Source organism: Trifolium pratense, linkage group LG5 (assembly GCF_020283565.1).
Source record: "Trifolium pratense cultivar HEN17-A07 linkage group LG5, ARS_RC_1.1, whole genome shotgun sequence".
NCBI classification, from domain to species: domain Eukaryota; kingdom Viridiplantae; phylum Streptophyta; class Magnoliopsida; order Fabales; family Fabaceae; genus Trifolium; species Trifolium pratense.
This window is the reverse complement of record NC_060063.1, coordinates 33,939,479-33,963,304: the sequence shown is the minus strand read 5'-3', so window position 1 is coordinate 33,963,304 and position 23,826 is coordinate 33,939,479. Positions and strand designations below refer to the sequence as shown.

The 23,826-nt window shown below is 32.3% G+C and overlaps 2 protein-coding genes across 2 annotated transcripts; one reads left to right on the top strand and one right to left on the bottom strand.

Moving 5' to 3' along the window:
* Window positions 1–2,109: 2,109 nt before the first annotated feature.
* LOC123885019 lies at window positions 2,110–3,116 on the bottom strand. Its single transcript, XM_045934248.1, has one exon. It carries the CDS (start codon window positions 3,039–3,041, stop codon window positions 2,331–2,333), a length of 711 nt encoding a protein of 236 aa, XP_045790204.1. The 5' UTR covers window positions 3,042–3,116; the 3' UTR covers window positions 2,110–2,330.
* Window positions 3,117–11,170: 8,054 nt separating this feature from the next.
* LOC123886486 lies at window positions 11,171–23,112 on the top strand. Its single transcript, XM_045935802.1, has 3 exons — window positions 11,171–11,781; window positions 11,964–13,036; window positions 22,963–23,112. Exons 2-3 carry the CDS (start codon window positions 11,966–11,968, stop codon window positions 23,110–23,112), a joined length of 1,221 nt encoding a protein of 406 aa, XP_045791758.1. The 5' UTR covers window positions 11,171–11,781; window positions 11,964–11,965.
* Window positions 23,113–23,826: the final 714 nt, after the last annotated feature.

Genomic DNA, 23,826 nt, shown 5'->3' with positions numbered 1-23,826 from the left:
GGTTTGGTTTGGATAAACATGAGAGACAACTTAAGGTTGAAATAGAAGAGTTGACAAGTTTGGTCCAAATAAGTGGGAAAGGTTTACTCGCTTGCAAAGGTAGCTCACTTACTCCACTCGGTTAAGTTGATTAGTTTAATAATCTATGTCTGTTTGAAACGTTTGATAGAAAATGATGGAAGTTGATTGAATTTAAATAGAAAAATAAAATAAATGTTAATGGAATATATATATATATATATATATATATATATATATATATATAGAAAAAGGTTATTTAAACATCAAAAGTCAAACAAAAATACAACATTTATACATTTTTTGTTTTTTTTAATATTTTATGCATGTTTCCGAAAGCGTGCAGTGAATGAAGAGAGAGAGAAGATGTCGTATTTTTGTCTAATAAAGTGATGTTCATATATCACTTCTCATAAAAATATTGTGCAAGCCATCGTCTACACGTGAAAAGTGAAAACACAAGAAAAACATAGAAAGCGAAAGTGAAAGGTTGCATATTGTAATGTAATGTTCATTATTCTTTCAACATTTTCCACGTGCATAATTAGATTGCCCTCTCTTTAGTCCTTAATATTAAAAAAATAGATTTATTGAATAATTAATATATTTAAACTATATTATAAATTATATACTAAATTACTCAATGAATAAAAAAAATATGTTTCTTATATTAAAGAGTAGACACTTATTTTGTACCAAAAAAAGAGAGTAGACATTTACTAATTTGTACTAGTGATTATTAAAACGAAAAAAAACTAATTTGTTCTAGTTTTGGAATGGGGAGAGTGTAGTACATGTACATTGACTGTCTGGTTACATCTTTTTTCCTGCCACTAAATTATTTTTCTCAAACAAAAACAAAAATAATCATTTTATTCTTTTACTCTCTTACACTAGTACTAGTATGGTAAATGAAAATTACTTTTCTGACCCCTGCCCATTTCTTCTTTACCCCCCAAACTGACGTTTTTGCCCTTGGGGGTATGAAAAAAATTTGTCAAAACCGAAGCTTCGGCAACGGTTTTTAACCGTTGTCTTAGAACAAAAAAGCGTTGTCTTTAAGAGCTAACGCAACACTTCCTCAAAACAGTATCCAGATGCATAACACACAACGGTTTTAAAGCGTTCTCTAAAGTGTTCTATGCAGGAATTTCAACTAACACTTTAGATAACACTTTAAAACCGTTGCGTGTTATGTATATGGATACTGTTTTGAGGAAGTGTTGCATTAGCGCTTAAAGACAACAGTTTTTTGTTCTAAGGCAACGGTTAAAAACCATTGCCGAAACTTCGGTTTTTACGAACAAAAGTAGTTCGGTTTCTAAAAACCGAATTTTCTTGGCAAATTTTTTTCATACCCCCTGAGGGCAAAAACGTCAGTTTGGGGGGTAAAAAAGAAATGGGCAGGGGTCGAAAAAGTAATTTTCATGGTAAATATTCTAATTTGGACCACCAAAATTTACGGTCCAATTTAAGCCACCAAAATGATCTATAATTGTAAGTTTCTTTCCAGTTTCCACTCATACATACTCATACCATACACCTTAAATAATAAACACAATACTATCCTCTTTTATTTCTCTCTCAAATTATTTTCTCTTTTATCTTTATTTATTAATTTTTGTTTACAACGGAGTAGAGACCAAACCTAAGATTTTTTGCATATTACTAAAATCATTCATCATTAGACCAAACTTATAGCTTCTTAGAGCATCTTCAATGGTGGATATCTATTTTTTAAGTATAAGTACCTAATAGGTACTAGTTCTACAATAAACATTGGTACCTATTTTATTTTGGTGGGACTCATTTAAAACTTTTTAAAAGGTGCTAGGTTAAAGGGATTGAGTGCTTATTAGATACTATTATTAAAAAATTATAAATGAGTGATGTATACACGTGAGACCCGATTAAATACTCAAAATTGAGTAGTTTCATTGTGGATGCTCTAAAGCTTCTCAATGCACAATTGCAACATAAAGAAAACCAAAAACGTATAATTTGCCACCAGTCAAGTATCAATCCAAATACTTGGGAATAGAAATATTATGCCATCAATCTAACCACAACATAATTATATGAGACATACATATTAAGCTAATAGATCCCAAATGTTGAATAAGATTTCATTCCTTTCTGTCAAAAATTACAAATTACAATGGAATATCAAATTCCAGAAAAAATTGACAAAGAAATAATAACTACAGAGAAGAAAAAAAATGTTGCATTATCCTAAAACTAAAAGTATGGCAAAAATGTATATTTTGAGAAGAAAAAAAAAAAATAGATTATGAAATATGAACAGCATCATTTCATCTAACAGTGGAAGCAACAGTGTGTGCCCATAATCTGAGACTATTCTTCATATCAATTTCATTGTTCAAAGCAGGAACTTTCCAATTCATCATCAATGGTTTCTCTTTTTTTCTCCATTCATAAACCTCCCAAGCTTCAGAAAGATAAGGTCTTTGAACAACAGATTCATCATAATCATCTTTTTCTTCTTCTTCTTCTTCTTCATTTTTCTTCCCAAGTCTTTGTAACCCAGGAATAATTTCAACCAAGCTTGAATCTTTATCTTCCTCTGAGAAAACAAAACCCAGATCCATAAACCCTTTTAGCTCCTCAAATTCAAGGTCTGATAAACTCTTACTCTCCCTTTTCTTCTTAACAATAACCTTGTTAATGTTGTTGTTCTTTGGTACTAGGTTTTCATCTTCTGTGTCTGTTACTTCTTTTCCTGAAAGAATGGTTTGAAGCTTTGAAGAGATAAGAACAGAGTCTGGTGAAAGAGAATCATGGTTGAAATTATTTGTGATAGATTGGTCACTCATGGATCTGTTATGAATAGTTCGGATCCGTGTGAGTTTTGGTTGTTCCGATGATGTTTCATTTTTCTGAGAATCCTTAAGATTTTTTTCAGAATCAGTTGTTGATGTTATTGATGAAGTTGAGTTGTTGTTGAAAATGTTAAGCTCAAACCATAAAGAATTAAAGAGATTGAAGAATGATTCATGTTCCATATGTTAATTTGGCGGCTTTGGAAAAATCAGCAGAATGAAAAACCTTGTGAATTGTTTGTTAGCAGAAAGTGATTAGTTACCTGAACAATGCTGATAATTAGTATATATATACTCTATTTTATGACTATATTGCCCTTCATGTTAGTCTCCAATTACAAAAAATTCAAAGTTCACACTTGACACGTTTTCAATTTGAGATATGTCATTTTCAAGTTAAGGCGTGTATATAGCTAACTAAATTTGTTAATTTTTCTGGTTCGCGGTCGGTTTTCATATGAAGTGATTTTAGTCTCTTCTCAATTATGGTTTTGGAGATTGAACTGTAATCAATTCTATCAAATTTAATGTCAATCACCACTGAACTAATTAACGATAGGTAATTAACTTTGTTATTTAGAAAAGTAAAATGCTAGCTTCTTCGGTAAAAGAACTAAAGATAATAAACATATTTTAGAATTTATATATGTAGTTAAATTCTTAAGAGTATAAAAAATGTTGTTCTTCAATATAAACTTGCATTTTTTTAGTTTTTAACTAGTTTCTCACAGGTAGACAGTAGTTAGTATGAAGTTTTGGAAAATGCTAACTAGTGGCGTCAGAGACAGAGCTATGAATTAAGTTTAGGGGAGCCGAATTTAAAAGTATAATTTAATAAAGAAAAAAATTAAATTTTCAAAGTATAACATAATAAAAAATTGTATAATAAATCAAAAGTTAATATTGTGAATTTTTATTTTATGAGCAATTTTTTTAAGTTGGACTTTTTGGCTCCTCCATTTTTACATTTATTGTAATTTTAGTTTAAACCCGTGTATTTTGCCATAAAAACTGCGAATTTTAGTGTAAAAAAAAATATGAATTTTAGTCTCAAAAGACATATTTTGTCATTAAATTTAATATTTGGGCAATAAATATTTTTTTACCAAAAAGAATGGGATTGATCCTCTACTTCCATCATTCACTCTCCTTCAAAAATTGAAGTGTAATCAATCGTTAATTGATGTAGTGATGATTGACGCTGAACTTGGTAGAGAGGACCATGGTTCAACTCCCCGCAAATGCAATCGGGAGAGAGCTGAAACAACTTGATGTCATAATTGTAACATATAGATAGAAATCAGTGAATGAGAGAGTGGAAGAGAAACTAGTGAAGGAGAGGATCCAAGCACAAAAAAAGTTGGATTAGTAAAGGGGGACTATTTTCATCCTAAAAAATTGTGTAGTCTACACTTTTAATATATAAAAGAGTTTAATTGATATGCACTGACGGTGTAAAATAATTTTACACCATCGTCCAATAAATAACCATCATTTTGCCATGTCATGTCAAGAAAGTAGGGTGAAGTGGGGTGATGTGGCAGAAAACATGGTTGGTATTGGTTGACAGTGTAAAATTATTTTACACCGTCGGTGCATAAATCCTATATAAAAGAGTTTAATTGATATGCACTGACGGTGTAAAATAATTTTACACCATCGTCCAATAAATAACCATCATTTTGCCATGTCATGTCAAGAAAGTAGGGTGAAGTGGGGTGATGTGGCAGAAAACATGGTTGGTATTGGTTGACAGTGTAAAATTATTTTACACCGTCGGTGCATATAAAATGTATTTTTTTTTTTCTTAATTTGTTGATATCTATGAGTTATAAATTTTGAATTATATAGATGTTACTATTAAGAGCTAGACTAGATATAATGTTGGCCAGTAGTTGATATCAATAATCAACCACTAATGTCTATATCTTAACTCATAGATACCTACACATCTCTTCTTGTTCGGTTAATGATTAAACCGAACCATTTTATGTAAAATCAATTTTTCTAACAATAGCAATAATTGTTTCTTGCTTCCAAATTACACAAAGTTGAATTTCCTGTGTCAATTTGGTTGGCATTTTGCTTTACAAATATATAACTTTTGAATTCAAGATCCCTCATACATTATATGTCATTACATGTTTATACAGATATTGGCATCTTATTCCCTTGACTCTTGAGACTTGAGGACATCACAAATATTTGAAATTGAGATTCCTTGTGTCGTATAAATGTGAATATTCCTAGGATCTTGATGTGAGAAAAACATTATTTTTTCATATAAAAAAAAAAAAAGAAAAACATTATTTTTCACATAATATTTTTAATATTATAGGTTAGATTTACTATCTCTAATATTTTTATCAATTCAACTTTAAATTGAAGTTCATTAATTAACCCTTAAAATACAACCACTTTGATTTTATATTTAGACTAAACCAAATCAATAGGTTAGTCAATATATGTTTAATTTGTTTATTTTTGTCTTTTTTTTTTTTTTGGAAAAAAGGCTTTAATTATAATCTAAATTTTGGTCACAATTATAAATAAGGTCATGTCTTTGGAGCACAAATTTTAAAATATGCTTAACTCGTTTAACATTTTCCTTATCAATAAAATCTATGTGATGATAGTTTAAACTAGGACTTTTTTTTTTGTTTGAAAAATGAGTGAAAAATGAAAATGTATGCTGAATCACTAAATTATACTCCCTCAATTCCTTTTTATAAGCAATAAATAGGGGTAAAAATAAGCACAAAAAAAAAAGGGGGTAAAAATTTATTCTTTTTTATAAGCTACAATCTATAAACAATTACCCTTCTACCATTATCAAAATCCATTTTTTTTTTCCAAAATCATGCATTAAATACATTACATATTCCCTATAATAATAAATTAATATATCAAGGGTAGTTTTGGAATAGAGTATACAACTTTAGAGTTTTTAATTAAAAAAATAGGGTCATTGGTATGTGTATTTTTTCCTGTTTGTTGCTTATAAAAATGAATATAGATAGAGTACAAGAGTAGCCTTATGGTCTGTTTGGTACGATAGAAAGAAAGTGAGAGGAAAGAAAATTACGGAAATTGATGAATGAACTTGAACTGTAAAGTAGTCCAAATTCATTCATTCACTAGTAGAAAAATGACTTTTGGTTTGGAGATACCACTACCGGTATGTGAATACCAGTAGTGAAATACATTTGACCAAAGGATTCCACTACTGATATTTTTAAAACGGTAGTGGAAAGTTCAGAGACAAGGGATTTCACTACCGGCTTTGCTAAATCCGTAGTGGAAAGTAGACACGGTGGCAATGTCGTAATTACGTACAAATTTGTTTTAATTATCTTCCACTACCGATCTAGGATTCACCGGTAGTGGAATCCTAATAGTGTTATTATTTTTTTCATATTCCCACTTTTCACTACCGATCTAGGATTCACCGGTAGTGGAATCCTAATAGTGTTATTATATTTTTCATATTGTCATTTTCATTCCCAATTTTCATACGCGTTCAATCTCCCTCCCACTGCAAACTCTCCATTCTCAATCGTCCCAAGTTCTTCAAATCAAACACTCCAATTTCCCAATCATTCTCCAATCTCTCCATTCTCCATTCTCCATTCTCCAATCTCTCCAATTTCATTCGGTTTCATTCTCCAAACCCTAGAATGCTTGAATCGCCTCCAAATTTCTTCGTTTTTATTCGGTAAAGGTATGAATAAATCAAACTTCCTCCAAATTTCATTCGTTTTCGTTTTCATTCATTTTCATTCTTGTTCATTCGTTTTCATTCGCTTGGGTTTTCATTCGTTTTCATTCACGTCGTTTTCGTGGGTCTGTGATGTTCATTTCTGTGTGGGTCTGTGTTTTTTTTGTGTGGGTTTTCATTCTTCTTCTGCTTGATGGCTTGATGATGAGAATGTCAATATAAAAATACAAATTTGCATGAGATTTGGAAGTCTGTGTAGGTCTGTGTAGGTCACTTTAGCATGAGATTTAATGAAAAGTAAAAAGATATATGGTCATTTCTGTTTATGATATTTATTTTGCTGCTATTTTGATTATTTTTTACTTCATAGATGATATGTAATGTTTTAAACCAAGCCATGTTTTGCTGCTATTTTGCTGCTATTATATCAGATTTTATTGTTGAAGCTAAACTCCAAATAGGCAAGAAAATTCAAATAACCAAGCCATGTTTTAATGTCAAAGTGTGATTCAAAATTCGTTATGTTGCTGCACATGAGGGTGTTAGGTATAAGCAAGTATACACTACTAGAAAATTCGCTTTTAGAGACCGATTTAGCGACCAAAATAATTCGGTCGCTATAGAGACCAAATTAGAGACCGAATTTCGAGCGTCAAAGTTAAAAAACAAATCGGTCGCTAAATCAGCCACTATGAAATTTAGAGACCGAATTAGAGACTGATAGCTAGCGACCAATTTTTTCGGTCCCTTTTAGAGACCGAATTAGAGACCAAAAGTTTGACGCCAAAGTCAAAAAAAATTCGGTCGCTAAATCGGTCGCTAAGGGTTTTATTTTTATTTTTTTTTTACAAATCACTAAAAAAATATTTAATCAGATTATTTTGAAATTTTTTTTAAAACAATTTCCCATCTGGGAAAACTCATTCCCTTAACTTTCCCGCAGTCACGAAGCTGAAAACGCTTATCGACTGTGGCGATTGTTCTTTCCCCCTCATTCTCGAACCCTAATGCCTTTCGTTTAAGTCCTTTGTTCCCTCTCCCCTTCTCGAACCCTAATCACTCATTGAATGTCTTTCATTCACGAAGTGAAATCTCTGAATCGCAGTCATGAAGCTTCAATCGCTCTCACAAAGCTTCAATATCTCATTCACTGATTCTATTTATCAGTTCGAAGCTGTCGACATGTTCTAATTCTATTTCTCAATCGCAATCTCTTAGTTTCGATAAGTTTTCTAATTTACAATTACCCTTCAATCTACACTTGTTTTCATGTATTGGGTTTTTGTGATTAGTGTTTTCAAGGTGAAATTTGTGTTTTTTAGGTTATTGGGTGATGTGTTTTTAATTTGGGGTTTCCTTGGATTTGGTAAATTGTTTAAGGTTATCTGTTATAACATTTTAGATTACTTGTTAATTGTTATTATAGGGTTTTACTCATAGATTCAATTACAACTACAATCCTTTGATTCTCAGCTCTTAATTTGTTAGTAGTTCATATTTGATTAGATGTTGGCAATTTAGATTCGTCCATGGTTACCATAAGAGTGGTGATTTACTATATTTATTTTCACTAGTCGTTTCAGTTCTTCATGCAGTCATGAATCATGATTACCGTTTCAGTCGTAGTTCGAAGCCTTCAATCCCCGTTCCACTCGCTGTTTCAGTAGTGAAGCTCTCACTCACTATGATTTCAGTTTGCATCAACGGCATAATGCAAGCTTCAAGTGATTTTTGTCGCCACGTTGAGGTAATGATTCTGCTTAATGTCAATTCAAGTTTGAAATAAGATAAACTTCAAGATGAGTTCTCAAATATCAGAGTTCTGATGTCACTTTAGAGTAAATTTTAAGTTTAAGAAAAAGGTTTAAATCAAAATGACATGATTGGTATGTTAACAAGACTTCACACTACTTGTATAGCTAATATTCGTGCTAAGTTTATGAAACTCTTGCGTAAAAAATTACCAAAGTCATGATTAGGAGGCTAATATATAGTGAGAACAGTTTTTATTATGAGGTGAAATAAAAGAAAAATATAACAATTGGAATAAAGTTTTTTATATTCTTGCTGTCAAATTCTCAACTTAACCAATGATAAGCAAATTTTCTTCTCTAATTTAATACTACAATATTTCTAATGGAGGCTATTTAGTGTTGGTAACATTATTCATATTTCATACTTCACTGCTTGATTTGAGAAGTTGATGTTTGGATATAAAAAATTATGTACAAGTTTTGTTACTTTCAAACAAGAATCCTTTTGAGTTGGAATTAGTTTTGAACTTGTTGGAATTGCAATTTCAACTCCTCTTTCTTATATTCTTTTGTTGACTATGATACAACATGTACTATTAAAATGTGTTTATTATAGAAATACATTTGTTGCATTTTCTGCATTTGAATAGTGTAAGAAAAGATGAAAAGAAAGCATGACAGATAACAACTTAAAAAAAAAAAGGAACAATGTGATTGTAGCTAAATAGCGCTTTTTTTTATAGTGTTACTTGATGATTTTTTTTTTCCAGCTTCATTGTGGTTATCTATTTGGCCTTCCAGTTGGAATTGTTGCTGATTCTGTTGGTGCAACCGTTGGGGCTGTAGCTGCATTTCTTCTTGGTGGAACAGTAAGTTTTGCATTTCTTTATATATAGTTTTGAAATTAAAAAAAAAGAAGTGAAAAACTACTCAACTGGTTTCTGTTTAATATTCATTAATTTAGGCTTTTCTTGACTAGTACTAGATGCTCTTTCTTCATGTACATGATTCTTGGTTCTTGAAATTTCTCGTGCCTTCTAGTTGGGCTGCATATTGGTCCATGTGTATAGTTATTTGTTTCTTAAGGTTATTTATTGATATATTTGTCTCTTTGTACAGATTGGGGGAAATCATTTGTTGTTTCTAGGTGGAAGGATTACCCACAGTTTATTTTAGATTGGGAAATCATTTGTTGTCTCTATTGAAATTTGAATGCTCATAGCTTATTTTAGATTTTAGGTTGGATGCACAAATTAGGGCTTAGTGGTTCAAGGTTGAACTTAGTGTTTATGCATTATTAAGTCAAAAATTAAAATATTCCATGGCTACATATATATATTTTTGTCATATTACTCTTTTTTGGCATTTTAAATAAAACTGATTTATTTTATCTGCAACTGCAATTTGAGGTTAAAGTGCATGATCATGTAAGAGAGGAGTTTGATCAACACATTGTAAAGCGCATAAAAAAAACCCGGTGTTTATGAAGTTACTTTTAATACTACACTTTTTAATGCAATTTCTGTTAATTGATAATTGGCGTCAGCGGCACTGATTACACATATATTACGTGTTCCATCCAGGTCAGAAAAAGAAACTTTCTGTAAATGGATATAAAGATTTGATGCCCGACCTTACCTGGAAACTTATGCAGAGGTAAAGCTCATCAACATGTATAGCTTTGATGAATTATTAATCAGACACAAATTATTATTAATCTGTATATTTCTTACTGACTTGTGATTAGGCAGAGAAATGAGTCATTGATCCCTTTATATGTGTTCATAATGATCGTCTTTTTTCTTGTGTAGGTGATTTGTGATATCAGGTGAAATTTTAGAACAGGCCAGATGTACTGTATATTTAAAGCTGAAAAAAAGTCCCCTTTGGTCAGAAAAGACTATTCAAGTTATTATTGTAACAGATGGTGAGGCCGTGAGGGTATATTAGGACTAAGAGATCTTGGTTCTTATTCACTTTTATGTTATTTATAATTATAAGCTAAGTGTTATTCAATGTTTATGCTAAGAATTGGGGACTTACTAGAGTTCAGTTACAAACAAATGTAATATTGTTCTACTGATGTAAAGGGTTGATTTTTTTTTGCAAGTCTTGTATGCAAGAATTGAAAGGGATTTATTCCCCCTTTGTAAGTGTCTGATGATGGTGAAGATCAATTCACTTATGTGTTATTCTATAAGTATTTTGGTTATAAATATAAATATATTATGTTCATATTGTTGTGTGCATGTTTAATTGTTTGATGTTTATGAAATAGCTTAAAGAGATATTAAATTCACTGAAAACTTATATATATTATAACTATAATAATTACATATGAACAAAAGGTAGACAGGCAACAAGTTGCGCTGCTAAACCTTTTTAGATTCAAAAATTGCTTTCATGTGATTTTAAATTAATAATAATAATTAAAAAAATCGTTAGAGACTGAAATAGAGACTGATTTTTCCACTAAGCGTCGCAAAATCCGTCGCAATAAATAGAATAACTAATTTCAAATCGGTCACTAAATCGGTCGCCAAAATCAGTCACAAATCAGTTGCTATAGCGTCGTACAACGCGTCGCAACAAACGACACAAATTCAGTCTCTAAGTCAGTCTCTAAAATTGGTCACTAATTCGGTCTCTAAAATCGGTCACTAATTCGGTCGCTACCAAATCGGTCGCTGCATTGGTCACAAGGGAGTAGCGACCAGGGTCCTTGAGACTGATTTTAGATGGTCGCAAAATCGGTCGCTAATGGATTTAGAGACCGATTTTGATGAAAATCGGTCTCTAAATTGGTCGCTAAAGCCGAGTTTTCTAGTAGTGATATAGAAGTCACTCATGTTAACCTTGTGCTTAATATATTCAAGGTATATAGAAGTCACTCAAGTTATAGTGCTTAATATATTCAAGGTTGGCTAAGGAGTGAAAATATGGAGTTAGAATAGTGCTTAATATCTCTGCCATATAATATACTTACTCAAGGTGACCAAGTTTGATGTAGTTAGAATAGTAAGGGAAAATATGGAGATGGTCAAGAGGGTTTTGGTATGAGCCTAAGATAGCTGAGTAGTGTCTCTCCAAATACCCTTCAGCTTCACCACATAGCCTTATAAGATGGGATCTTTTTTCTTGCAAATACCCTTCAGCTTCGGCTTCAAGAAAACATACAACTTGGCCATGGGCAGGGGTCAATATTTATGGCCAATTGTATAAACATACAACTTGTTTTGATATTAACTAAGTTGTATAAACATATTTATAAAATTATCAATGCTTGTGCTGTGCAGGGGTTGCTGTGTTAGGCGGTGATTGCTGCTCCTGCGTTAGGCGGTGATTGCTGCTCCTGCGTGTTGCTTGTGCTGTGCAGGGGCTGGTGTTGCTCTTTTTTGGTGTTGTCATCTTTGTTTGAAGTTAGAAGGTTCAATCACGGTCTCATCTACAGGTACCGATTCTATTTCAAAACATAGAAGCTATAGGCTATGAATTTTTATTAAAATAGAATGCATAATCTAGTCATTCTGTTATAGGCTATGAATTTTTATTAAAATAGGGCGAGAGAATGTTTCGCAATAGTAACAACCTAGTCATTCCTTTAACTTAGAATGCATAAATTTCGAAACGTAGGTATGGACCGTAGTTGGATGAGAGCTAATCGATTAAGTACTGAGTACAGACATGGAGTGATGGAATTTCTACAGTTTGCGGAAAGTAATGCTGAACTAGAACGTCCTCCTCCTGAATTTCCTCCACTTTTTCTATGTCCGTGTATAAATTGTGCAAATAAAGAACCAAAACGTACTAAGAAAGAAATCATGAATCATCTAATTTGTGACGGGATTTGTCAAAATTATACACAATGGATATGGCACGGTGAAGTAGTTGCAACGCCAAGTGTGTCCCATAGAGAAAGTGGTAGTGTGGATATCGATGATCGACTGGAAGACATGATGCGTGATATTGGAGAAGATTCGTTTAAGAGGGCGCATGTGTATGAAACTTTATGCAGTGACAAGGATGAACCATTGTATCCGGGATGCACAAATTTTACCCGTTTGTCTGCGGTGTTAAAATTGTTTAATTTGAAAGCAAAAAATGGGTGGACCGACAAAAGTTTCACTGAATTGCTTGAATTGTTGATACAAATGCTTCCAGAAGGTAATGTAATGCCAAATCGTTATTACGAGGCGAAAAAAGTATTGTGTCCAATGGGTTTGGAGTATGAAAAGATACATGCATGCCCTAATGATTGTATATTATACCGAAAAGAGTTTGTAAACTATAATCATTGTCCGACATGTAAGGCGTCTCGCTACAAAAAGAAAGATGGTGATTCTAGTGATGATGAGGTGACCAAAACGGGTCCTCCCGCGAAAGTCGTATGGTACCTACCAATAATTTCAAGGTTCAAGAGATTGTTTGCTAATGCAAATGACGCAAAGAATCTTAGATGGCATGCAGAAGAGAGAAAATGTGATGGCCAAATTCGCCATGTAGCTGATTCTTTGCAATGGAAGAAAATTGACTCTTTGTTTCCAAATTTTGGCAAAGAGTCGAGAAACCTTAGACTTGGACTTGCTACTGATGGAATGAATCCGTTTGGTAATCAAAGTACTAACCATAGTTCATGGCCTGTTCTCCTGATGATTTACAACCTATCTCCTTGGCCTGTTCTCCGAATAGCATACATACCACTACCGGTATTTACAAATACCGGTAGTGGAATCCCAGATTCTAAAAAAAAAAAAAATGAAAACCATACATACCACTACCGGTATTTGTAAATACCGGTAGTGGAATCCCAGACTCTAAAAAAAAAAAAATGAAAACTATACATACCACTACCGGTATTTACAAATACCGGTAGTGGAATCCCAGACTCTAAAAAAAAAAAAATGAAAACCATACATACCACTACGGATATTGAAAATACCCGTAGTGGAATCTCATACATACCACTACCGGTATTTGTAAAAACCGTCGTGGAATCCTCATAAATTTAATTAATAATACAGTAGAAACCTGACATACCACGACGGGTATAAAAAGACCCGTCGTGGAAAGTATTGACTTACAACGACGAGTGTGTTTACTACCGGCCGCGGCCAGTAGTGGAATCCCTATTTGGCCGGTAGTGGAATCCCCTTTCTGCACTAGTGATTGGTTTGCGTAATTTTATTTTCTCTCACTTTCTCTCCATAAAACTAAACAGACCATTAAATTTAAACTAGGACTTAATTGATATTGAAGACATAAAAAAACTAGATGTTGAACAACATGGATACTATATACTTCTAATTTATTCAAGTAGACAAATACTTATTTAATTAGTCACTTGATTTCAACCATCTGGTTAATTAATATTTTGTTTGATTATTAGGTTAAGAATAATTAAATTAATTTTGTTTTTGGGGTCAGAGAATGACTAGAATTTCATTTTTAAAATAAATTAATGAAGTATTCCACCAATTTAACTTAAATCACATTATATTTCAGTGACAAAATTCACATATTTCAAATGTGATAAAATGTAAAATTCACATATGATAATGCCACGCTTTGCCGAATAAAAAATTAAGCCACGCTTTGGCAAAAAATAAAAATATAAAGCCACGCAAGATTTGTGAAAGCATGTAACATAAGATAATGTGCATGTCCATTAAATTATTTTATAGTTTTTACTTACATCACGTGTGAAACATCTAGTTTGGTGACTTTTTCTCTTTGATACTATTTTGGTTTGATGACTTCTAGTTTGGTGAAACATCAAGCATGTTGACTAGCTAATAATAGTTTTTTTAAAAAAAAGAATAATAAATTAATAATAGTCTACTATATTCTCAAAATTAAAATTAAAATAATACTAGTCTACTATATATTATAGATGTATTATATACAAAAATTATAAATAGATAAATCACAGAGGGATATCACATTAATAGATATTATATTATACTATGACCTTAAATGAGGTGAATGCATTTTTTCTTAATATAATTAATAGATTTTGAATATATACCTGTTTTATTTAGTTTATACTTTCTCCGACATTTTTTATAAGGAACAAATTTAGATTTTGAGGTATAGTTCTCTTGCCAAGGACTAAATAAGTTGATTTAACCTAGAACAATTTTTCTGGCTCATATGTCTCCAGCATCAGATATCCTCCATAGTTGAAAAACGAATCTGACGTAATGACTCAATTAACTGAGTAAGGAGATCTTGGTCATGCAAACCAAGATTTGTCCTCCACCTAAATTGCCACACCCAATCTCCCCACCCAGTTGCCCATATCAGCAACTCTATCGAGACACTGATCCGAAGCTTGAAAAAGAGATTGGTACCGAATCCTAAGTGAAACATTGTCGACCCATGATCAAACAAAAAGATTGTCAAAATCCCATTACCAATTCGCTTAAACACTCCTTCAGAGAACCAATCCGACTGAGAGTCCACATGAGTCCCTAATAAGGAAACATCACTCCACCATGAAAACGCCCCTCTTAAGTCATTGGGATGTCCTCTAAAGTGTGGGGCAAGAAACATGGTTCCATACCTAGCCAGATCCTATTTCTTCAGAAAGGATCCTCCACCATCACTTATAAGCAGAACATTGTTAATCAAACGAAGATCCGATAATAAAGTTGTTATATTGATGAAAGAATATAATACTCAGTTGATTTTTATAAGTAGATTGATGTCGCATGTCACATGCACATTCATGTCATTTTTTTAAGTTTTCTGTGACATGCCTAATTTATTATATATATATATATATATATATATATATATATATATATATATATATATATATATATATATATATATATATATATATATATATATATATATATATTGGTTAAGTAAGCCTAGTGGCTAGAAAATTTACCTTAAAGGTGAATAAGTGGAGTGTCTTAGGTTCAAACTCGGCTCCTGCACATACAGTACGATGTCCCTACCAACTGAGCCAAGCTCACGGAGACAAATTTATTTATTATATTAGATGTAATAATATAACCCATTCTACTTTATTTCCTCGATCTTTTAGTGAACATTCAAATAAACGTTTGCCAAAATAGTCGTCATAATGAAATACAAATACTCCCTCCGGTCTTGAATATAAGAAACAAAAAAAAATTCAAAGTATTAAATATAAGAAAAAGTAACTCCAATGATTATACATATTTTTGATATTCCAAGTTTACCCTTAAACTTACTTTTGATATTCCCCAAAAGTTGCTTTGAAAGGTTGCTTCTATTTTCACCTTTACTAAGTAAAACTAAGGATAAAAGTGGAAATGACTATTTTTTTTAGACTTTATCCAATTTTATTAAAAAACGTGCATTTTTTTTTTGTTTCCTATATTCAAGACCGGAGGGAGTAAGATATTGTTTCAGACACGGATGGATAGTCAACTAGTCAAATTCAGAGTATAATATTTGTCAAATATACCTCAACTACTAAGGATACTTTTGAGAAATATATACTCCCTCCGGTACTAATTATAAGAAACAAAAGCAAAAAACATCAATACCAAGGAACACATCAATTGTTGTAATTTTTACACCTAATTACCAATTATGCCCTTTTAATCAAATGATTGTTCACACATCTCTTGTCTTTTTAATTTCTTTCTAGTTTGAGTGCATTGGAAGCAATGAATAAAGTGAGACAATCATGAAGGGTAAAGATGACATTTACAAACTAAATATACATTAAAAGTTGTGCATTTTCTTATATTAAGGACTACCAAATTCTAGAAAAAATTTCTTATATTGGGGACCCGAGGGAGTACTAACCAACATATATATAAGAGAAAGGATAATCAAACATCAAGACAAGCAAACAAATATACAACATCAAGGGCAGTGTGGTCATTTCCGTTTTAAATTAAATAAATGATAAGTACTGTTCATTTTCTCTATCACTCACAACAACCAAAACCCCAAATTTTCTCCATTGTTGCTTCGTTGCTTCCCTACCATAGACAACAATCCAGCCACTTACATAGACAAGAAGTTTATCTCTTTTCACTACCATAGGCCACTTACTCAAACAAGAAGCTTATCTCGTCTTCTTCTTTCTTAATATTATTTGTTTGTTTTACTTTTCTTAAAAATAAATAATCACAATCAAGCAATTAATCAACAAAACTCACACCATCACCATCTTCTGCTTCTGGAATTCTTTTTTCTTTTTCTTCAATATGTGTTAAACAAAAAGATGAAGACTATAGAGATCAGATCTGTACCCGTCGGACATGGAGGATGGTGGCCGGCTCGAAAGATTGAAGAATGAAGAGTGAGCGACGACCGTGATGGAGGAGGACGGTGTTGTGGTGGTTGTGGATGGATGTGGTGACTGCCGGCGGTGGTGGCCGGTGATTGTGAAGGAAAGGAAAAAAATTGGAAGCACGGGTTGTGTTTGAAAAGGAGAGAGAGAAAATAATAATAGTTTAAAGTAGTATATTTGTTGTAGTTTTGTTAAAGGGAAGATGTTTAGGTAACACTTCTCATATAAGAGAAAGGATAATCAAAGAACCGAATCGAACTGAACTGAACTATAGCAGTGATTTAGAAAATCGAACCAAACTGTTATGGTTTTCAATCAAACTGGACTATACTGATACTTTAGTTAATCAGTTGATCGAACTGAACTGTTAAAATATCTTATAGGTTTATTGAATTTTTTTTGACTATTTTTTAGTTATGCAGTTCGGTTCAAGCAATTTGGTTCGATTATTAACGGTTCGGTTCATAGTTAGTAAACTGTCTTAAATTATTGATTTGGTTCATAAATTTATGATTTGGTTTGGTTCGTTACCGTTCGGTTTAGTTCACATTTTTAAATGAACAGTTCTAATAATAGGGTTAAATAAGTAAATTTCTATAGATTTTCAGAATTTTGTTCTTAGTGTTTATAGAAATTTTCAGCAACTATTTTGAATGTTTTATTTTGAATTCATGTTTATAATATGAGTTGTGTTATTTAAACATCTATTCTAGTGACAAAAATACGACATCAAGTGAAAAGGAGAGAAGACACAGAAATCGATGTAAGCAAATAATAGTTGAATTAAAGGTAGATGTTGTATATTTGTTTGATTTTTGATGTTTAAATATCTTTATTGTTATAATATTATAACTAACATCTCCCATAAAAATTTAGAATTTTTTAACATAAGTTTAATTCAGTTTTTTTATCACGAAGTCTTGTGGGTAGAAATTTCACTTTTGAAGGTGGATAAAGGGGGTGTCCTGAGTTCGAACTCCAACCTTTGCATATAAAATGTGATATTTTTACCAACTGAGTTAAACTCATGATAACGAGGTTAATTTAGTTAATAAATACAAAATGGAACTTTGCAAATTAAGAAAATGTTAAAAAATATAATAAGTATTTTTTAGGTTGTCTATGAAAAATTGTGACTCTACTATCTATATGTCAAACATATGAAATATTTTACCTATTTTCACATGTATGTTTGTGATTTTTAGATTTACACATTTTTTTGTTGATAGACAAAATAACAAAACTTTTGAAAACTTACACACATAAAATGGAGAGGTCGAAATTCGAACCTGATCATGAAATTTATCACTAACAATTTTGACATTTCTAGCCGTTGAATTAAGATTTGTGGACTTAATTATATCCCTCCTCCCTCTATTCCTCTCTCCTCATAACAAAATATCTAAAATATATAAAATATCTTATATGTTGTTAATTTGACATAGATAGTGTAAATGGAAGATTTTAATTTATGCTACATCATATTAAGTAATCAATTTACTCATCATCTAGAAATTAAACACAAATGTAATTCATATATGTATATAAGCACAAATGTATTTTTGATACCTTAATTTGTTGATAAAATAGATGAAGGAGTGAATTGCGGGGCAAATCTTCTTTGGCAGTGAGTTTGTTAGCTTCTGATTATCTGCATCTGAATTGTATCAACTTCTGCCAAAGAAGTCATTGCCCAGTAATTCACCTACACATGAGTAGCTTTGTTGATTTGATTCTTGTTTGTGATGATGAACAATTTCTGGAGTGTCCATGTCTCTATATATAATAGAGTTAATTGTTTGTGATTCTTGTGATGACTTTGCATGCAGCAGCTAGTACACATATGCATTAAGTTACCAAAGGATATTCCAAGCACATCCTCTGTTCAATAACTAGTTCTTCATTACAAAGTGGTCCATACATATATACTACTTGCTCTACTCTCTCTCTCTCTCTCTCTCTCTCTCTCAGTAAAAAACCATGCATTATTAATTTCTACAGAAATGGTTTGTGACAAAAGTTAATTCCATCCATATGGATGGTATAATTCTTTTCCACTCCCCTTCTGTTTGATCTTATGGAAGAATATGCTGATGGTTAAATATCTATTCCATGAACTAATGGTTGAATACTAGTCATACCACCACAATATTGCTGTTGTTGCAATGGCATCACACCGCAATTGCAACGTTGATTTTCAATATCACGTATATGGTTGCTTGTATCCGCACCATGATTCGTTAGCAACCTGCTAACAGGTTTATGATTGGACCATCTACCATTTATATCCGCACCCTAATTCCAACAGTAATAAGCGCTAGCGGGTGGGTTAAAAAGTCCCATATCAGTCGGAACTAGTACTGTCTTCTCCATTTCAGTCACGGCTCTAATTTTACTTGTGAATGGGATTGAAGTCACCGAAGTTCTTGTTTTACACTTCAACGCCTCATTTGGAAAGGGACACACATTTAATTGTTTTACTTTTGAGTTGGGCTTGCCTTAACTTGTGGTTAATTCCTACAGTGGTTGAATTTTCAAATCCCTCTTCCTTATTAGACAAAACTAATGATATTTTTCTGCTTTAAAAATTGAAAAAAAAAAAATCATGATCTTTCCCCTCTTAATTAAGATGTATGGTTGCTCTTAAGTCCGATATGATGATCTTCGGACCTCCTCATGACTTAACAGTAGTATCAGAGTCGATGGTTAAACTGGCTCCTTGTGTCAAAAGTCTTCCTGACCAAGGTGTTTAGACGACGTGTCCTGTTGATGGATCCTAGCGATGCAAGTGGATGAAAAAACTTCCATTTAAAGGGGAGCAGCATACCCATAAAAATAATGGATGGACTCACAAATATATATATTTCTACTACATGCAAAAATTCATGCATGTATATAGAAAAAAAGTATATATTTATGACCATGCCTCCCACCCTCTACCAAATAGAAGGAAAAAAATAAAGAATCTTACTTACTAGGAAAGTGGAAATCATGATGTAGACAAGTCCTTGATTTTTTTATGAAAGGAATTGACAAAGAAGTAAATAACAGGAACCTCAAATTGGAATTGTGCTAGCATATGCTACTGCATGCTATTTCTTTTGAGTGGCATATCCAAGTTAGGTGCTCAAAGCTATCAGTATATAAGAGCTGCATTTTGTTCAAACAGAATTGGAACTTGGAAGTGTGATATTTGTTCTGCTGTTGAAGAATGATAGGGAAAATCTCTATTGGCACAGAGAAGTAGAGAGCTTTAACATGCATATATGCTTCTCGTTTGCCAAAGGAGATTTGCCCTGCCATTTTTAACAGCTTTTGATTAAGATTAACCCATCCTATTAATTACTTTCTTTTTTTGTTTTACATTTTCTTCCCGTGACACGAATTCGATTCTTTCTTTTTTCGGTTTTGACCACTAGTATCCAGCCCACTGAACTATCTAATATGGTTCGAGAATCAATTCTGGCATCAAGTGGTTTCATCCCTCTCCTGTTCGCAATTGCGGGGGATCGAACCGTGGTCCTCACTACCAAGTGCAGCGCCAATCACCACTGGACCAACTAACGATTGGTGCATTTGATTCTTGTGGTATCATAATATAATTAATCAACTACATTTAGTTTCCTTCTAGTAATTGTTTTCCTTTCATGATATTGCAGATAAATATTTTGAAGAATGTATCAATGATGACTGAAGATTTAGCCAAAAGATTGTCCAAAGAAGCCATAAGAATGTAATATATTGTGCTGATTGATGAAATTAACAAATACACTGAAGCATTATCTAGAATGAATTCTATTTGCTGTATGCCAGAATGGCTAAAGTACTGTTTATCAGTGCACAAATCTTATTCTTTGCTATTAATAAAGAATTCTAGCTTTATCAAACAAAGGCTTGCATTATCTGTCATCAAACAGATAAATATAGTCTTTACATGAGTGAATTAGCATTTTAATCCTTTAAATTGTAAATATCAAACATTTTGATCTTACAAATCTTCAAATAACAATTTAGTCCGTTAAATTAAAAAATGTTGGTCAAATGATTCCTTTTTCCGAATTTAGTACTATAATTTTAACGGTGTTATGTTTGTGTTGATGCAGTAGGAGACTATTCAAGGAAATATGTAGACTTCACCTTGGTTTTGATAGATGTTTCTTAAAGAGATATTTTAGTGAATGAATAAAATTGACTGAAGTTCTTCTGTTATTTAAGATTAAGACTAAATTGTCATTTATAAATTTAAGGGACTAAGTTGTCCGAACTATTGAGTATCAATGCTAATTTACTTGTCTAATAAAAGCAGTGATGATTGTTCATAGTTCTAAATTACAGTCTGCAATTACAATTGCAGCAGCATCACATGCATTTGTCGGTATTTTACCGCAATATCAAAGTTGGTAGCTAGCTTAACCACAAGTGGGAATACAACCATAATTTAGAACCATATTCTTCCACTTACACAGCGGGGTAAGCCATACAACAGTTGCGTTGCGCTTATACTTTGTTTTCTGTCATAGTATTATTATTTTTTTTGGTTTTCACCACTAGTATCCAGCCCACTGGACCATCTAATCTAGTTCGGGGGTCAGTTCTGCCATCAAGTGGTTCTAGCCCCCTCCTGATCACAGTTGCAGGGATCCATCACTGAACCAACTAACCATTGGTTTTCTGTCATAGTATTAGTCGACTATGGCAGCCGGGAAAGTTGTGTCCAGTATACCATTCACACATTAGGTCTCTAAACTCTAATCGGATAAAAAGATTCGGGGGAAAAACTACAGTTTATCAATGGTCAAGCACAAATAACATCTGATTAATCCAGTATACATGCTACTTCACCAAACTTGTACAATAAGATATTAAGATTAATTAATTACTTCCAAGTATGAACAATTTTCCTTTCATATTTTTTCTTTGATATATGACTTTACCATCTTTTTAGGCCCTATTTATCTCATTGTTTCTTCATACATATAGATAAACAAACTCTTCTTATTAGCAATGTCCTTCCATTATATCTAGCCCCTCACATTTTAAAGGGTCAAAACTAGCAGAGAATAAAACACTTGTTTTGACAAGAACAGAATGAAAACTTTAAACCAAGTGCAGAAAAGGAGGGTATCATATATAGCACAGAATTGAAATTTGTATAGATCCATTGAATAACAATATTAAAAAGTTCAACAAAATAAATCAAAATAGAATAAGCTTTGCTTAGGAGGAAGATCCGGCGGTATGTGCTCTCCCTTTATGTCTCTATTTGTTGCTTCCATGCAAGGTCCTCACTATGACAGCAACTGTAGACACAAGAAAGTTCCCAAGGAATAGTCCATGGCATATACTACATACAATTTTGTTGAATATCAGTTCCTATACGGGGAATATGCAGAATATATTGCATTCTAAGCATGCATAATTTGCATCAGACGAGTTTGGTGGAGCACCGGGAGCAACAAAGGCTAATGATCAAGGACTATCGAGATATTGGACACCACATATCCACCCAAAATCGTATGACATTTGAGATATGAGTCACCATGCATGTAAAAAGTAAAAACTCTACATAAATACTGATATTACATGCATGTATATAAGAAAAAGTATTTATCTTTATGACAATGCCTCCCACCCTCCACCAAAAAGTAAAACAAAAAAAAGAATCTTACTTACTAGGAAAGAGGAAATCATGATGTAGACAAGTCCATGATTTATGTTTTTTGAAAGGAATTGACAAAAAAGTAAATAACAAGAACCTAAAAAATTGGAATTGTGCTAGCTGTTGCTACTACATACAGCTTCTTTTGAGTGGCATATCCAAGTTAGGTGCTCAAAGTTTTCAGTATATAAGACATGCATTTTGTTCAAACAGAAATGGAACTTGGAGGATGTGTGATATTTGTTCTGCTGTTGAGGAATGATAGGGAAAATCTCTATTGGCATAGAGAAGTAGAGAGCTTTAACATGCATATATGCTTCTCGTTTGCCAAAGGAGATTTGCCCTGCCATTTTCGACAGCTTTTGATAAAAGACTAATACCTTTTTTTATAAACAAAAATTAGCGATTAATTTGTTAAGGGTAGGGGATATGTTAGTAGCAGGGATCGAACTATGGATCTCCTACATAGGAACTCATTCGATATCCCAACTCATACCGTTGGGATATGTCTTGGGGGCAAAGACTAACATACATCATATTAATAACTTTTTTGGTTTTCCATTTTCTGCCCGCGACACACATTCGATTCAAGTGGTATCCTTATATAATTAACTAACTTTCATTTAGTTATTTTCTTGTTTACTAATAGTTTTCCTTTCAATAATACATGGCAGATGGATATTTTGAAGAATGTTAATTGTGTGTCATCTGAAGACTGTAGAGCCAAAAGATTGTCAAAAGAAGCCATAGGAAGAATGCACTATACTGTAGTGACTGATGAAATCAACAAAAACACTGAAGCTTTATTTAGCAATTTTGATTGATGTATGCTAGAATTGCTGATGTACTGTTTATTATAGTGAGCATTAATTACTACACAAATCTTATTATTTTCTATTAATAAAGAAATATTTTAGCTGTATTAAACAAGTGATGCTGTATAAACTCTGCATATACTGTTATACTAGTATGTATGTATTTCTTTTCACATAAGCCATTTGCATCTTTAGAACTTAAATGACTTGGTATACTTAATAAATACATCCAAAGGATATGTATTCAGCTCTTGACAATAAATCTGATTTCAGAGCAAAGGATGTAAATATCTAGAACATTAGTCCACTGACATAGATTTGCTGAAGATTATAAGCAAAGACAATTATGATAAGCAGACAAAGTTTATAACATTAGTCCATAGTACATTACTCGATTTGTTCCTTTTTTTTTTCGAATTCAGCTCTACAATTTTAAAGGTGTTATGTTTGTCTTAATTCATTGGTTTTGATGGATGTTTTTTAAAGGTGTTAATTTGAGAGACTAAGTTGCCACTCATAATCTTAAGGGGCTAAGTTGCCTGAACCAATGAACATCAAAATGTTAATTTACTCCTAAATAAAGGCGGTAATGGTTATTCATCGTTAAAAATTGCAGTTCGCAATTGCAAATTGCGTCCAAAATATGAAAGTTTTAGAGGTCTCTACAACAACATCAAAAATGCAATTGCAGCTGCATCTCCTGCATATTTGACCGTATTTTTG